The sequence below is a fragment of the Corvus hawaiiensis genome, chromosome 16, assembly GCF_020740725.1.
Source record: "Corvus hawaiiensis isolate bCorHaw1 chromosome 16, bCorHaw1.pri.cur, whole genome shotgun sequence".
Lineage (NCBI taxonomy): Eukaryota > Metazoa > Chordata > Aves > Passeriformes > Corvidae > Corvus > Corvus hawaiiensis.
In genome coordinates, this window is record NC_063228.1 from 2,193,628 (window position 1) to 2,211,610 (window position 17,983).

Genomic DNA, 17,983 nt, shown 5'->3' on the forward strand with positions numbered 1-17,983 from the left:
TTTTTATACAGCAGAATTATGTCTGAGGACATTCTCTCTTTCTTTGCCACCCCCTCTCAGGGGCCCATCATAAATTACTTCTGTATTCTAGCTAAATATAGCTGAAGACAAGACAAGGTTAGTCAACAGAATGAAATATTTATATAACATTGTTCCATAAAGGATATATTCTAAATTACTGACTTTATAGTCTAACAGCACTCAGCAAACTGAAAAAAGTGAATGTAAAAATGGAATGAGATAACACTTAAAAATACAGCAAAAATAATAATAAATGAGGGATGAATTACATCCTAAAAAAGAGTTAAGATTTCTTTCTATGTGGGTAACTCCTCACTTCTTTTTTTAAGTGGCTTCCTGGAGCATTTGTGTTATTTGGCTTGTGTCTTGGGAGGTGTACCCAGCACAAGTACTGCATGCCTATAAACAAAATAAATAATTGGCTTAGAGTAAAAACATACCCCTCTCAAGTGCTCTTTTATTACACTCTCATGCCACTTCACTGAAAAGTAGTTGCCCAGTTGAATTGTGCATTGCTAAATTTGATGAGAATTGCTTGGATTTGCTGACAGAACTGGTGTGTTTTTCTGTAAACAATGTGGGAATCTGCTAATGAATGAACAGTTGGTTTTAAGGTATTTCTTCCTGAGTGTTACAGGTTAGTCTGACTATGCAGTTAGTCAGCAAAGCAGCAGCTAATTCCTGGTGGGTGCACACCTTTCTGTTTTTGGGTGGAGGCTGATACGCAGCATTCTGTCTTGGTGATGTATTTAAAGCACACCCTAAGGATTATAAACCTTTATTCTTCTGGCACATGAACTCAGGCATGGTTTAGGCCAAGTTCTGTCCATCCACATAGTTTTGTGTTCATTAATGTTTAAATGTTTCTTCTGCATTCAAGCACCCTTGTATTAAACAAAGCATAATTTGGCTCATGATTTACATACCAGTCTAAGAGATGGGTGAGAGGAAGTCCATTCAAAACCTATTCTGATTTTACTAAACTTTGTTGTACCAGTTTTTGAGAATGGAGTAAGAGTACATGCTAAGCAGCACTTCTAAAAAGCTGTTCTTTTTCTTGGATAGACTCAATAGAAGCAATAAGTTTTTGTTTCTTATCTTTGTACATAAATTAAGATACTGCTTTAATATTTTCTGTTCTTAGAGTGGAAAAAAGGTAGTTTGCTTATCATATGTTGTATGGCTAAGGAAATTAGTTTTACATTAACCATTGTTTTAAGAATTCGTGACAATTTCTGCAAAAGACTTCTTACTGAATAAATTTCTCAGGTATCCTCCTATGTCAAGGCAGGCACAGTAATAATAAATATGAAGCAAAGAAGGCAAGGCTATTTTTTAGGTCATTTAAATAAGCAGTTCTAAAATCAGTTCAAATGTACTGGCTTTTGCTAACCTACCAGCAAAAATGGGCGAAGTACTAGTGTTAAATATTAAAATACCTCTCAAATAAATGTGTAGATTTTCTGATGACTTGATCAGTATGATTATTTCCTTATTTATTTTCAGAAGCAAATCAAAGTATCTATCAAGTCTTTAAAGATCAGAATTGTAATCGTCTATTTAATTTGTCTTTCACAGAGATGAATTTAATATTAAAGTTCTTCAGGCTTTTGTTGAACTCCATGAGTTCGCTGATCTCAATCTCGTACAAGCCTTAAGGTGAGTTCTTTCTGTTTTTTGACCTGAGCTCCCTTTATCAAATTGCATGTTTATATGAGTCACTGTGTTGATTTATTTGTAAAAAAGCTGCTCTACAGCTCAGCACAACTGTACAAATTACTGTGCAAGTGAGCAGAGACAGCTCCGTTTAACCCTTCTGATGGCTTGTGTGTGTGCTGCCTTTGGGGGTGAAAACTCCTGATTATTTCAGACAAATACATGCAACTAAAACAGCTGTTACTCCTTGGTGTGCCTGCCATATGTGGAGATTTGAAGATCTGTTTTCTATCTTAGCACAGAGATAGGTTAAAAAAGAAATAAACTCTTTACTTAAATAATTTTCTTCCTCCTTTTCTTCCACCTCAACTTGTCCTTCTGGGCAGGGAGGGGGAGAAATCCTCTGACCATAGTCACTGATTATGTTCAGTCACAGAGAGGTAAACTTTGAAATGAGTGATTTCTTTCTGCTTCCCTCAGTTTCCCACTTGTCATGTGAAAGAAAGTGTGATTTCTTAGTTTATTTTTTCCCCTTGCTATGTGAACAGTTCCCGTGATTTATCTGGGATGCTTGCATACAGTGGCCTTGTGAGATCCCTTCTCAACTTGGTGAAAATCTGTAACAGATTGAGCAAATTAAGTTGGCTTAGACAGTTTTGCCTGGTTTTTTTGCCGCGAGTGACTCCCTCCTGACACCAGATAAATGGAAGTGTCCGTGTGATCTTTGTTTCTGGTGCAGTGCCTTGTGATGTGGAGTCAGAACAGCTTTGCTATGGTTGAATGATGTGGTGATGATAACTTGAGCTGCCTGAGGCTTGAGCCAAAGAAGCCTTTTCTGTGGCTGCTGAAGCTTGTCTGGGAAGCTTCATATTCCTGTCTCTTTTACCCAATTTGATGTTAGGTTTGACTTTCTTCTTCCTCAGCAGCTGCTACTATTAAATGTTTGTATTTTGGTAGCTTACAAAATTCGTGATCTGGGTTGGAACCTTGCACGAGGTGAGTAAAGACAGTATATAGAGCTGACAAACTAAAGATGGCCTGTGACACTTGAATATAATGTCCTGAAATGAAAACTGGTGAAGACAGGAACAAATGGTTGTTATATGGCATCCAGTGTACAGGGAATAGTGAGAACTTGTTTTGCATGGCAGAGCATGTAACTTTGCTGGTTTAGATCCTGGTTTAATTCAGATAATTCTTTTGCTAAGAGATAAAAGAATAAATGATGAAATTAATTGGAACATTTTAGTGCCACCATGTGCCAAAATAAATTTGTGAAGACTTCTGTCCTGTATGCATTCCAGTGTACCTCTGTGTAGAAATAGTTACAAAAGTCAACTCTGTATTCCAGTTCATGGTGCTAAGAAGCAGCAAGATCTGCTGCATGTATTACAAAATTACTGAAATGATGGCATGAGTTGCTCTTTTTACGACCTAGGTCTGATTCTTGTAGGGTGAGCTTACAGTAGACAGGCAGCACCTCTCTAAGCAGTGGGGTTTTCTTGTTGTTACCATTTTTAAAAGGTTTTGTATGAATTTAAGTAAATATGTTAAGTCTTTCTGTATTCCTTGTTTCTCTCTCCTTACACCAGAAATATTTTGTGTATTGTGTCTTTTTACATTGTGAATAAAGTCTAGCTGACTGTTCTTTGCTTTCTGTAGCCAGGAAACCCAGGGAGGATTGAACTCATTTTTTCCCCCCATAGCATTCTCGTGGCAAAAATGGGATGCATACAGAAAATTGTTTACTAGGCTGGAAAAAAGAGAGAGCCTCAGAATATGAACTGCCATATTATCTTGCCTGATAGCATGCAGTGTTGCTGGCTGAGTTACTGGGCTAGCCATCTGTGCATGTTGCTTTATAATAGCTCCTGACTTGTGTGTTGAGAGATTGAGAACATATTTCTAGGACATTCTATATAGGCACTGCTGATTTTTTTTCCTTTTTCCGTTTGTTTTGGGTTATTTGTAATAAATACTTACTATGTAAATATTGGAATGAGTCTAACAACTATTCTTCCCTTCTGTAGGCAGTTTCTGTGGAGCTTCAGACTCCCAGGAGAGGCTCAAAAAATTGACCGTATGATGGAAGCTTTTGCTTCACGCTATTGCCTTTGTAACCCAGGAGTCTTCCAGTCTACAGGTCAGTCACAGGAAACAGGAGTTCTTAAGTACTTGAATGATCCAAATACAATTTTATATATATATGTGTATGTTCTTATACGTCTGATGCAAGGAGATAATGGCCAGTTTGGAAGTTGAGGATAAAATAATATGTAAAATGAGGAATACCTGGGAAGTGAGAACATGTGACTGTCTAATCCAGGAGGTGCAAACTTATGGTCAGAATGCATTTTCATTTATAAAGCTTCGCAGAACTACACAGAATGCCCTGGCATTTTTGGTCTGTTCGGTTATATACACAAATAGTTTGCTCTTGATCACTTAATTTGAGGATTAGATAGGATGGGAAAAGGTTGGTGTAAAGCAGGTCTGTAGCTGCTAGAGAGGAAAATAGCTACTGAAAACAAACTGCTGAAGATGCAGGCACAATTTTCCTCTCTCTAGCAGGTTTTCATCCTGCTTTTTCTTACACAGAGTCTTGTACTTGAATTCTGGGAGAATTTGCTATAATCATAACCATGGCAAGAAGCATGATAAGATTTCTTTTGTCATCTTCTGATATTATCCAGTAGTGCTAGCTGCCTGCTGAATGCCACAAAATTGAGTCAATGTAATTTTCAGTCTTTTTAAATGCAATCAAAATATTATTTTGAAGAGACCATTCTTTCTCTTTGGAGAGAGCTTTGGAAATACTTTGAGTAGGAGGAGGCTGATGGACCAGGTTTATTATAGCATCCACCACTATGATTTAGGCAAAATCTGTGCAGAGAACATTTTGCCCAACACTTCAGCGTTTGAAGTGAAATGTTAATTTAGGGTGATAGCAATGATTTCATAAGAGTTTAATTTTTTTTTATTCTCATACAATTTTCTTATACTTGTTTGTTATTTGAATTGTAACCTTTTTTTTAAATTGGGCTTAATTCAACAGCTTAAAGAAAGATTTTAGACTTTTATGTACAGCATTCAGGATGTTTTGAGTGTTCCTTTATCAGTCAGGATGAGGTATATACTAATTTTACGGGTTTGTACACACAGCACATGGGAAGATAAACCATTTTTCGAATCTGATTTCAGATACATGTTACGTGCTTTCATTTGCCATCATCATGTTGAATACCAGCCTGCACAACCACAACGTGCGAGATAAACCCACAGTGGAGAGGTTTATCTCCATGAATCGTGGAATTAATGAAGGTGGAGACCTTCCAGAGGAATTGCTAAGGGTAAGTTAGGCTGGGTAAGACAAAGCCTGGCTTTGTGTTTGTAATAGCAGACTTAAAAGCATGTACAACAGTTCTCAGGCAGATTTGTCAAGGGAAGGCAAGGGAGCATTTTCTAGGATGTGTAACCATTTGAGTAGCTGAAAGAAGCATATTCTGATATTCACAGCTACTTTGAGCTAGTTCTCCCTATATCCAACCTTTGTTGAGAACAAGCTGTTTCAGAGTAAATGCTCTGTGCATCTCTCAGTAGTTTGCTTATGGCAAAATTCTTGTGCAATTGGCTTCTTATGAAAAAGAGTAGTATTTCTAGATAAGTCAGAAAAAATAGTAAAAATTTTTGGTTTTCCTTATTGCCTCTCTTTTTTTTTCATGTGTCTTGTGGAGCTCCCTCCTTGAGAAATCAGTATAAATATTTACTGCTGTAAGACAGTGTGATGGGCTACGCCATTTTCTGAAAACCCAGATTCATTTGGCAAAACTTGTACTAAATGAGACTGATCCTGAAACCTTTGAAATACTAAATGCTGAAGATAAAATAAAATTGTCGTTGCTAGGAGTGCTTAAGAAATTTGTACTGAAGAGAGACTTGCTTATAGATGAAGTAGTTTAAAATCAATCATGATCAAAATAGAAAGCAAAGATTGAAAAGGGGTGGTCCAGAATTTTATGGACAGTATTTCCTGTGCTTTTTATAGAAATGGTCCATGAAGCAATAAGATATCCTGGTTGCATTTTCTCTTAAGACATTTATTAATAAGGTCTTTTTCCTCTTTATTTTTCTAGAATTTATATGAAAGTATTAAGAATGAGCCATTTAAAATTCCAGAGGATGATGGAAATGATCTAACGCATACATTTTTTAATCCAGATAGAGAAGGTTGGCTGCTGAAACTAGGTTAGTCACAAGGGCAGTTCTGCTGCTGTATGTTTGTTCATTGTTAGCATGTTTGCTGCTCCGTGTCTACCTGCTTTCTCGTGAAGGTAACAGGTTGAACTTTGTATTTAAAAACGTGTGAACCAAAATAAGTAGCTCCTTTGCGTCTGAAGGCTGTTACTTCTTATTTTGCATACCCAAATTAGCAATCTTGTTTCAAACTTCGGAGTTTTATTTCTGAGATCTGAGAAATAAAAACTCGGCGGCAAAAAGGAAACACCACATGGTATTTACCACATGCTGTGACTGATAAATAACAACTAAGTCTCCATAAGGTCATTTCAGAAAACTGTGTGTGATATTTCAACACAGTTTTCTGTGTACAAAAAAAGGATGTCTCCTCAAATAGTTACTTTTGTATGTCTTTTTTTTTTTCCATATTATTTGTGAGTTTCTCTTGGTTTGGTTTTGGCTATGATTTTTTAATGAGTGGTTTAAATGTGCCTTCTTGTTTTCCTTATGGCCTATGACCTATCACCTTTCTGTTCTGTGACTGGCTGTCTCTGCTTATTCTGCATTAGGAGGTACGTATCTGATTGCTTTCCAGTCCCCTCTTCTTCAGTTGCTCATTCTTTTATTTTCTTCCTCCTTCCTCCTGGTTTTTTCTTTTTTCTTTTTTTTTTTTTTTTTTTTAAAATCAGATTCGTTGTAGCATTTTGCTTTTTCACTCAGTGTCACTAACAGTGTCATCAGTGGTGCTCTGAGGGACTGGCATGTCAGTGTCTAACTCACATGCAAGTGAGTTCAGCAAAAGAAGGAAGCGTTTACATGTAAAGCAGAAAAATAAAGATGACTTCAGCACACTTCTCTCATTCGTGGAAAAACATAACAAGGAAAGAATAATCTCCACTGAGAGTAAACAATGTCTCACTCTGTCATGAAGTTTCAGAGTGGTTATGTTACTTGTTTATCAATGATAATAGATTATTGAAAGATAGATTACATTTGAACTACAGTTGTAAAAGCTGTTCTTTTTCCTGCTTATTTTCCCTTTTAAATAATACATTTAGCTCACTTAACAGAGTCTTAAATGTGCTTCAAATTTAGGGTTGCAGAAACCTCAGGTATTTCAGTCTCCTGGCACTGCGAGGTGCCTTTGTTTTTACAGACTCTTGTAAAGTTGATGGGATTCACTTTTTCACTTGACCTTAGGGAATTTTTTTCCCATATAAAGGAGACTGACACTTTGTTTTAACAGTTGTTTTTCAAAACAATAAGTTTTTAAGATTTAAACACCAGCACACACTTCAGTAGAGTCAGTTGTTGGCCACTTGAATGTGTTAAAGTGGAAGAACTTTGCACTTGGAGAATGGTGACTGAAGTGTGAAAAGGGATGTGTGCTGGGGTGCACATGGGGAGGATGGTGAAAAAAGAGCCTGGACAGAGCCCTGGGCCCACTCTGCTGATTGCACCTGGAACCTGGTAGTCATGCTTGTGCTGGAAGGAAGTGGATGTGAAAAGGAAGCATTTGGAATTCATTCACATGCTCTGCAATGTTGTGTTCTGACCTCTGTGCTACAGATGCTGTGGAGCTCCTTTTCTAACTACAAAAAAGCAAAGCTCTTGCTTTTTGACCTGTATTGGCTCAGCTGGCACAATTTCAAACGTGACTTTGCAGCTTTTCTCCATTTGGTAGTATGAGATGATGGTTAACAGAAAAGCCTTTCAAGTTGATGTAGGTGGAATGTGCTGCTTGGAGAAGAGGTTGAGTATAAGGCTGTGCTGTGCCTTTGCTGTTGCCAGTGCTCCCTCATAGACTTCTACACATAATGTGAGTGCAGGCAAGTGTGAGTGTGTGTAGAGAAGTAGCAACATCCTCTGTGGAAGAAACTGCCCATTAAATAGATCTAATGAAAAATAGAGGAACCAAGAAATTGAGGAAGCAATGACTGAAAGTAAGTGAGAGCTGCCAGGTACTTCTGCACAGGCTGTCTCTGGCTCTGGTGCAAAGTCAATAAACCAGAGGTCAGAGGACTGAAAACTGTGCCTGAGTCTTTGCTGTGTGGGATGCAGATGAGACACAGAGCACAGAAAACCCAGTAGTAAAAGAGTGTGTGAAGCAGAAGGGTGTTACACGCAACACTCCCACAGTGTGAGGGTTATTTGAATAAAGAAATGAAACGTGTCCAGAAGCCTCCGGTGAATCAGCCTGGGAATGCCTGGAGCTGTGCTTCCATGAAAGACTGCATTTTTTTTCAGCAGAGACAGACTGGTACAGACTAATACATTGCTAGTTTAGATGCAATGACCAGAAATAAACCTGACAGTCTTTTTATTTTTTTCCCCCCCCATTTTATTTCTTTCCTCTCCCTCGAGTTTCCTATTTGCTAGGAGTCTTAAACTGTATGTTGAGAGTGCTGTCTCAAGCCACATGGTTTGCATTTTTACAGTCCTTTCTGTTGGGAAGCTCTTCTTGTGAAATGGGTAGGGCTTCCTTCAGTTCTAGAAGATCCTGATATTAAAAAGTTGTGTATTGTTGAAATGCTAAGGAGACGAACTCCTCTATGAGGGTTTAAGTGCTCAGTTGTGATAACGCATAAAAGCTGAAATAGAAGGTTTTAAATGAAACTATAAACATGACTAAAGACTACTTGCAGGCTCTGAGTATATCAAGACAGTATTTTGTATCTGGTGTTTCTCACAGCTCTTCCCATTTATGCAGTTGTGCCCTTTTTTTAGTATTCCATCTCTCACTATATTGATTTTTTCTTTGGGCGGAAGATGGATATCGTGAAAATTTCATATATTGTAAAATTCATCTGTCCAAAAGACTACTCTGGGTTTTAGAAGGCTGGGAGGGTGCAGAAAGCTTTTGGAGAGTTTGCTGCTCTGAATTGTTCAGAGGTGACCATGTTAAGTCCGAGTGCCAAACCTGGCAGCCAGACAGCAATTCTGGTTTTGTCTATCTAGACTTAGCCAGAGCCTATAAATAGACATCTTTATCTTGGTAGACCTAAATTATCATTCAGTTCTGCATTGTTTGAAGCATGGTGTAATGAAAATGAATGCAGCAAGTTAAAAACTGAAACCTGCTGAGTGCTAGTGAGTCCTCCTTGGAGCAGCTTGACACGTTATGAGCTTTCAGACTTTTCTGCATAATGAGTGGTGTTGGTACCATGAAATTTTCTGCCATCCGCTCTAAGGTATTTTGAAATTGTTGCCTATGCTCTCTTTGCTAGTGCCCAAGTTAGATCTGTTTTGCACAGGGAGATGTTTCCTCGCCTTAAACAGCTTCTCTTGGCAAATTTCTTGGTTTGTGTAATATTTTCTTCTCGTTTGAAGGAAACTGTGACATTATTCCCCCGAACTGGAGAGGAAATGATTCCAGCCAGACATATGAGTGTGTTAATTTTTTCTGCCAGTCAGGCGGTTACGGAATGCTTGGAGATGGTCCAAAAGCTTCACATCCGGGCCTGTCCCTCCAGTGGTGCTTATTCCAGCACATCTGTCCTTGGGAGGATGTTGTTTCTCTTCCCTGATCTGGGGTGAGAGAAGAGTGCTGGGTGATCAGGAAACCGGTGCCTTCCGGTACCTGCTTGGCTCTTGTGGTGACTGAGGCTCTTCCAGGTCGAGGCAATCAGTGCTATGGTCAAGGGAAAATGTTTTTTAAAAGAAAGCCAAACTTTGATCCAACCAGCTGTGCAGTTGCTGAGTCTTTTCTGTCTGGTGATATCTAAATGAACTCAGGAGGAGAAAAAACATTCTTGGTGTATGCATCTCCTTCAGCTCTAAAACTTTTATATAAATGAGCTGAAGATTTGGGTAGAATTTTCTAACTTTAGATACCCTGTTGCCTTTAGCCTTAAGGCCTTTTTTACTTAGAAGATTTGTTTCCTAAGTCATTGCCAGTTGTTTTTCCCTTTATTATAGACTGTTTCTTTTACCTTGTTGCCTAGTTTGTACTTTGCTCAGAGTTAAAAAAAAAAAATAATCCTATGTTGAGTTACAAAGGTGAAGAGGGTTTCTGTTTCTGTACATTTTGCCTTGTAGCCTTTCCCTGTAGCTTACTTACACTTCCACATGCTGTGGAAGATACCATGCTTCTATACTTCATTATTTGAGATGTCTGTGCATTTTTGTAATCAGCTTGATCTTTCAGAAGTATGTCACTTATCTCTCCATTTCTGTAGATGTTTATGGATTCATACTCTGGTTTTCTTGATCCTCTTCTGCTAACTTAATTCCTCCCAGTGTTAATCTTTAAAAGGCTGGGAGCTGGAATAAGAGATGAAGTACGGTACTAAACCCTTTGTTGTTGTTTTGTGAGCCTACAGCAATCTCAGCCAAGGACAAGAATGTTTTATTATCAGATGTTTTTACCTATTAATGTCATGTGCAGAGTTTACAGGCCACAGTGCCTTATCAGCCAGCTGCTTGGGCTGCAGCCCATTGTAAAGGCATATTAAATGTGTTTCATGTGGTGACCCCTGCAAATTTGATTAGTACAGATTAGATTTTGAGCTTTATTAGCGTTTCTGTGCTGTTGACAGCTGCAACTCAGTAATGGCGTGGGGAGACAGAGACTTGCATGTGAGAGTAGTTCCTTATCCTGCCAAAAAATCCTGACTGACTGCTTTTTTTTTTTTTTCTTTCCATTTTTCTTTTCTTTGGAAGAGTAACTGATAGCTTGGTGGAGCAGGGACTTAAGGTCTGTTTTCATGGCTCCCACGAGTGCTGTAACCCAGTGGGCTACTGGCTGTTTTAGGGAAAAGGGAGCAGTAAGAGGGTTGTTGGAAATGCTTACTCTTTGTGGCTTCCCTGGAGCTGGGAGATGTTTCATGACAAAAGCTTCATCAAAACTGCAGCATGATTACAAAAGGTTTCAGGTTTGAGAAATCTGGCTTTTCCAGAGAGAGGGAGTGTTGTTGGGAAAACATTCAGCAAGCTCAACTGCTGTTTACTGCTTGGCAATTCATATTGTTCTGGGAGTGTGTGTTTTAGGTCTGTTGTTTCTGTCTCAAATTATAAATAGGTCTTCTTTTAAATATATGGTTATTACTGATTTTTTTTATTGTGTTTTGGCATGATATCAGAGTTTATGAGAAGCACTTTTGTTCAGTTTAAGCTGCTCTGTGATAGTAACCTGTTTCCCTGTTTGATCCATTCTCTCTCCTGAGCTGTTTTTCTGCTAGAGCTGGGCAAGCCATGACCTCTGATAGCTGATATTGACTGTTAGCCTGGAAAACATGGTGATGGTTTAGGGCCATAAAAATGTTAAGTGATGTTAATCTGCTAACCTTGGAGAGCAGAACGTGACTTAAAGCCATGGCAGTTGATCCTGGGTTATGTGAACACGAGTCACATTGAGGTGGTGGCAGGGAGTGCCCTGGCAGTCACCGTGACTCGGCGGCTGCTCTTCCATTGGTCTGGAAGTGAGTCAAGCTTGAGTTCATCATTCCTAGCCCAAATACTTCCTGATACTTGAACCAGCTCTCGGTCAAGGTGGTGGGGAATTTTTCTAGTGACTTACGTGCCAGTTTGAACATCTCTGCAATGCTTTATTTACAGATCTGTCACAGTGGTTGTACTAAAATGCCACCAGTTCTTCCCTCACTGTCTCCAGTTCACTCAACCATTCATTGTGTCACGGCTTCTGCATCTTGCACTATTTTGCCTTCACTTATTTCACCACACCTGCTTGCAGATTAAATTTTTCTTAAGATATGAGTGCGTCTGGTGGAAACAAAGTTTGAGTACATTGAATGTTGCAGTGTGTTAGCACTGGGTTATTGTGCAGGTCATGAAACCCAGCAAAAGGAAGGTACAATGTGCCACATACTTGGTCTGCAATGCAAATATGCAGTAGATTGGTATCAAGAAATGTCATGATATCCCTAGAATTGTTCTTTAATATGATTTGGATTTCTGTATTAACCAAAAACCCAGCTATCTTAAGCAGAACAAAAAGATTAAAAAATTATGCTTATGTCTTAAATTTGGTTATATCACTTGGATTAAACTGGGTGTCTTGTGTGTATTAATGGTGCTCTTTTATGCACGGGTGTTCAATAGCAAGATCAACTATTTTGAAATGTTGGCTTAATGAAATTAAATACTGCTGAATGGATGATGCACAGGTGGTGACATAATCCTGAAGTCAGATAACTATGGTGTATCTAAACCTTTAAACTAATAACACATGAATGCTTTATCTACAGTTGTCCTTCTTGGAAATGAGTTTTAAAATAGTGTAATGTGAGAAGCCAGGTGTGTTCTGAAGCAGCCAGTGGCAGCAAAACAACTGAAAGGGCCAAAGCAATACTGTTTCTAAAAAGAAACTGTTCCCTACAGGGTGACATTAGCAGGTGTAAAGAAAAGGAACTCTGTGGTTGCTGTTGTCTGAACTGTTAATGAAGGAAAAATTGGCATTTTTGGAGCAGTAGCTATTTTTTCTGTCAAGTGTACTCAATGATATAATGACCCATGAAGATGTTTTAAAAATACTGAAAGATGACAAATTAGTAAATATGGTATATTTTGGCATAGGATTTGCTCCTCATTGATGACATCATATTTGTTCTGTTAGTGATGTTCATAAGCACCTTACACACTTGACACTAAATCTGAAAGTAAAGACATGTTCTTAATCACATGTTTGCTTGTGAATGGAGTGACAGGGAGGTGGTAAAATGCCCTTAATTTTATTGATGGGACCCTTCCCTTGCCCCAGCCAAGCTGTCCAGGGGGTTGCTCCTGTTGCTGGGAGCCAGCTGCTGGTTCTGCAGCCAGTGCTGGTGTGAGTGAGCAGCTGGGGGTGTCAGACCAGCCCAGGGCTCCCTGGCAGCACTGGCTGTGTCCAGCACTCTGCAGACTTGGGATTTTTGGTGCAGTGGACATGTGTGAGGGCCTGGACAGAGGGAGCAGGTCTGGCCACTGAGGTTGCCCACAGCTCTTGTGGCTGATGGCACCTCCAAAGCTGATGCTGCCTCAGGACAAGTTGCAGTAACATGTTCCTTTAACCTCCCTCATCTGTGCCTGATCCATTTACCATTAAGCAATTAAACCATACTTTGAGAAATAAGCAAAACTTAATTATTTCCTTGCCCATTGTTGAAGCCCTGATGGTAGCACATGCTTAATTCTGGAATCCTTTTGTTTGTAGGGGGAAGAGTAAAAACATGGAAACGGAGATGGTTTATTCTGACTGATAATTGCCTGTATTACTTTGAATACACAACAGTGAGTATATATCATGGTGAATTCTCTTTGTAATCAAGACATGTAAGTAGCCAATAATGTGATATTTTCCTAATTTTTTAGGACAAAGAACCTCGAGGAATTATTCCGTTAGAAAATCTTAGCATAAGAGAAGTTGAAGACCCTAGGAAACCAGTAAGACAGTTTCATATTTATTTTCTAAATGAAGATAAGTAAACCATAGGGAACTTAATCGTACTGTTAAATGAATTTATTTGTCAGTTTTGTTTTGTTCTTTCAAATTTATTACTTCATTTCTACCCTCCAGAACTGCTTTGAGCTCTACAACCCCAGTCATAAAGGTCAAGTAATTAAAGCATGTAAAACTGAAGCTGATGGTAGAGTGGTGGAAGGCAACCATGTAGTGTACAGAATATCTGCTCCCACCCCAGAAGAAAAGGAAGAGTGGATTAAATCTATCAAGTGAGTTTAAAGTTTTAAATGTTTTTCAGAAATGAAGTATAAGCTCTTTTCAGAGTATGATACTGAGAGAATTTGTTGTAACTTGTTTGAAGAACTCTGATGTGGCAATGTCCTCAAGGATTAACAATGAGCTCTGCAGGGTTGATGGATGAAGATACAAATCTCCTGTTACTCTCTGGTCCTAAAGAAGTATTGCTGCTAACTCAAATGAGGAAAACAGGATTTACTGTTTTATGCAAATGTAAAACCTTGTGTGAATTGTCTTTAAATCTAATTTTATTGGATTCTTACTTCACTTAATAATTAACTTCAGTAACGTGTTTCTTAAGCATGTTCACAGGCAGCTTTAAACTTCCACAGCCTGACTTTATCTTGGAAGGTGTGTTAACAGACCCACTTAAAAGAAATAAATAATAGTCAAGATGTGAAGATGTGACCTCTTAACAAATCACAGCTGAATAGCATCTTTTGCTAAAGAAATACTTGTGGTACTTAGAAGTCAGCCATCCATCTTATTAAGAATGTGGAGTCATCCACAAGGATGAGAGGTTTTAGTTTTCAAAACCAGGTATTTGTTAACCAAACTGATGATTCCTTTTTTCTCTTCCAGAGCAAGTATCAGCAGGGATCCCTTTTATGATATGCTGGCAACAAGGAAACGAAGAATTGCAAATAAGAAATAGAACATGATCAGCAGCTTGTAAAGCTGCATCAACCAACAACTGAGCATACAGTGGAGAGATAGAAGAAATTGGACAAACTAAGTGAAGACAACTGTAAATTTTATATATATATACATATATATACATTTTATTATGGCATAAAAACTTGGCAAAACTTTTTCAGGGTAAATAGTTACTGGCATATAATTTGAAGCAAGCTTCAAATCCCAGAGAATGATTATATTGGAACTTAATGCAACTGAACACATGGAAGCCTTGTTTTCACTTACATTAGTGACAACTCCAGTTTACTTGGGCTGGGAGGGAAGGAGTCCAGGGCTAACACTAAAATGTCCTCTACCTGTTACCTGAGCACATTTCCCATAAAAGGAGTGATTATAAGACTTTTGAGTTCTCACTAAAGTGCAGCACCAACAGTGGAGCAGGGCATGATCTGGCACTGCATTTTCCTGTAAGCAGAAACCTCACAATCCCAGTGTCAGTTTTCAAGTCGTGTGTGTTTCACAGTAACAGCTGAGTGCAGCTTTCATTCAGGATTCCTCTCCCACCTTCATGGAAATAGCTTTTCTTCAGAAACACAGTGACTGGCAGCTCAGCAGGTACCTCGTGGTGCCAAAGGATTTGTCAGTGTGCACTGAAATACAGGCAGGGCCCAGCAGCAGAGGTTTGAGCCATGACACAAAGTACAGATGTGGTCTGGTGTTTGCCAGTTGGCTAAAATACACTCCTGCCTGCTCATACACTCACAACAAACACTAGGGTTTAATGACTGGTTTAATCTGTTTTTTATGCAGTAACGTCCTTCTTCCATTTGAGATGATGTAGTTTGATTAACACTAAGTTGCTACTAAAGGAGAGAGATGACAGGGCTTGTGTGATTTTAGGCCTTGCATGTGAAAACACCCCCAGATAATTTCACATGCATTCAATGTTTTTAAAGGGAAGAGCCAGGAAGGTGAGCTGTCTCTGTAAGATGCAGCCCTGGAGAGTTAAACAAGCAGGATTCGCTCCTTTGCTTGATAACAAACTTTGGGCATACAGAGTTCATGCAAGTTCATACAAGTTCAGCATTTTTATTGCATTCTTAGAGGCAATTTTCAGATTTGTGCTTCAGCAGTTAAAATTGAAAAAAATAGATGTTTTTACTGAAAAATAAAGTATTACACATTGATTGCCTGGTGCAGCTAGGCTTCCCCACAGGCACGTGTGTCTGTCTTTGAAACTTGTGGAAGATCTTTCTGTGGTCCTACTCATGGGTCTTTCAGGAACACATCAAGTGCTGCAGCAGATTTTACTGCAGTGCTTTTCTGTTGATAGCACACATACTGTTCTTAAGGTAAAGCCCCTAATTCCACAATGGGCGCAGGAAGTGGGAGGTTTTGACTCTACTGCTTCTGTTACTACTCAGTTTGGGAAAAACTTGTTGAGCCTGAGCTGTACCTACTGTGCCAGTGGATGCTTTGGAGACCCAAAATGTTAAAAGCAGCTTTGCTTGTTGGTTACAGGAGCATCTCTGGGTCGGTTGTAGCAAGATGTGCTGCACTGGCAAACCCACAGACTTAGCAAGTTGATCTGTTTGAAATCTCCTTTGAACTGTGAGGGAGAGTCTGTTTCACTGTTCTGTCTTACTGATTTGCCTTGTTTTGCATGGGGTGTCAGCCGTGTGAGTGTTTTGCTTTATTGCATGTTTGCAAAAGAGGCTGAGAGGAGAAGAACAAAGTAAACTTTCCTACATTTTAGGTTTTCCCCAGCGTGTGTGGAACTGCTTGGGTGAATGTTTAAATCCAAGTGCTTCCAAAGGAATACAGCTCAGCCAGAAGGGATAGAATCCTTGAGTAAGTGTCAGTGTGGGGATATCTTTGCTTAATGGAACACATTTAAACTCTTTATAGAAATGAATTAAGTTTTGTGTCCTGTGTTTGCAAAGCAGCACAATGATGGAGCTGCTGCCAGCACTTGTTTTGAGTCTTCTGTTCTGCAGTGACATTTTGTTTTCAAGCACTGCCTACATCAGTCATAGCTGTGGACAAGTAGATTTGTAATGCAAATAGTGACAAGCCAAATCAGTGGTACTAGAGAGCATAAAGGTGAAAGGCAGCAAATACAGTATTTCTGGAGAAATGTGAGATTACAAAAGCATTAATAAGCCATGAAGCACTTTTGTATCAAATCTTCTGAAATACCACCTTTGAGGAAATCTATTTATTTAACCAGGTGAGGATGTCTGCCTATAAGCATGAAGGAAATGCCTTGAGAGTTCATTTGCTGTATTTAGTTTGAAGTTCTTATATCCAGCAGAAATAATTATTTAGAGTGACATGTAACTGAGGCTATTATAGCAGGAAATACATTATTTCTTAGCATTGAAATGCAACATCTTAAACAGCTACTTGTGGTGCTCAATGTATCTATTTAATTTACCAAAGCTAATGGAATAGCGTTTGTGTGTGTGTGTTTGTATTTGATTTCAGATGCTCTTTGTAACAGTATTAACAGGGGAGTGAAACTGGCCCAAAATTTCCACTGGCCATGAGGCCAGTAAAACAAAGTGGCTTGTGAAAATTTTGGCCATATCAGGTACTATCCACGAGGGTGAAGAAAAATCTCTCAACCTTTCCCTTTTTTATTGGGCTTCAAGTCCAGGGGTGGCTACTGAAAGTGGCTGCTCAGTGGCCTAAAGCAGGATCTGTTACAGTTTGGCCATGCTGAGGAAAAGTCCTCTGGGGACAACAGATTCTCCCTTCCTGCTGCACTGAAACTTGAGTGATTCTTGAGCTCTTTGCTTTTGACTCTGCCCTTTACAGCTGCAGGGGCAGTGAGAGCCACGGTGCCAGTGCAGCTGGAAGGGAGCTGTACACAAAACTTAAGCTCAGCTGGACTGACTTAAATTTTACAATATTCTGACAAAATAAGCTCTGTGTCACTTAACATTTTGAACCGTTTTAAGCTGGTACAAAACTGAACCTTTATAAACTGAGCAGCATTTATAATGCTTCATATATAAAAAACTGCATATTTTTAAGATTTATTACATATCTATGTAGATATGCTTGCTGGAAAAGCTGGGTCTGTTGTAGACCAAATGCTACAAATTAAGACTTGTGGCTTACCAGTTTCATTTCTATATTTTCTTGGAAAATGTTTCTAGCTAGAGTTTAAATATAAAATGTAAATACTGTACAGGTATGTATTGATATGAGTATTACTTGGTGTACACAAGTGATTTGCATGACAAAATATTCTGTATCAATCATTGTTAAAACGGTGATGTTCTTATGTAAAGCCACAGCAATATTAATGTTCTCATTTAGCATTATAAGACCTGTTGCTTAAATCTGTCAGTTTTCTCAGAAATAAAGTGTGTAACTGTACTATCATGTATCTCCTCATTTACCAGGAATAGATGAGAGGCAGTTGCTGACTCTTAAGAGGTTAAAGTTTAATTTTATGACTGCTCTTGTAAATAAAAGGCCTCTTTTCCCTACCCCTTAGGCACAGTAATTTGAATTACCAGGTTTAATTTTTCAGAGAAAAAATCCTTCAACTGCAAAATGTTTCAGTGCAGTGTGTTACCACATGAGTGTGACTCCAGTAAGAGCTGGTTTCCCTTGAGAGCCACCCTAAATTGAGGTATTTTATTTTGTCAGTTCCCTGCCAGGAGTTTCAGTCAGATGTGAGGGGCAGAAACGGATCTGTGCTCCTGGAGTAGATTAATTAGT

General features: G+C 38.9%; 1 protein-coding gene across 3 annotated transcripts in view; it reads left to right on the plus strand.

The window, feature by feature from the left end:
* CYTH3 (cytohesin 3) overlaps nucleotides 1-17,635 on the plus strand; it is a 48,874-nt gene extending 31,239 nt beyond the window's left edge. For 2 of the 3 annotated variants that reach the window (XM_048320479.1, XM_048320481.1), the window contains exons 6-13: nucleotides 1,600-1,680; nucleotides 3,708-3,820; nucleotides 4,879-5,027; nucleotides 5,811-5,923; nucleotides 13,062-13,140; nucleotides 13,222-13,293; nucleotides 13,427-13,581; nucleotides 14,192-17,635. In XM_048320479.1, the coding sequence (XP_048176436.1) occupies nucleotides 1,600-1,680; nucleotides 3,708-3,820; nucleotides 4,879-5,027; nucleotides 5,811-5,923; nucleotides 13,062-13,140; nucleotides 13,222-13,293; nucleotides 13,427-13,581; nucleotides 14,192-14,264 (835 nt within the window). In that variant the 3' untranslated portion in view covers nucleotides 14,265-17,635. The remainder of the gene's footprint in view (nucleotides 1-1,599; nucleotides 1,681-3,707; nucleotides 3,821-4,878; nucleotides 5,028-5,810; nucleotides 5,924-13,061; nucleotides 13,141-13,221; nucleotides 13,294-13,426; nucleotides 13,582-14,191) is intronic. The other variant, XM_048320478.1, reaches the window with a different exon arrangement.
* The last annotated feature ends 348 nt before the right edge of the window (nucleotides 17,636-17,983 follow it).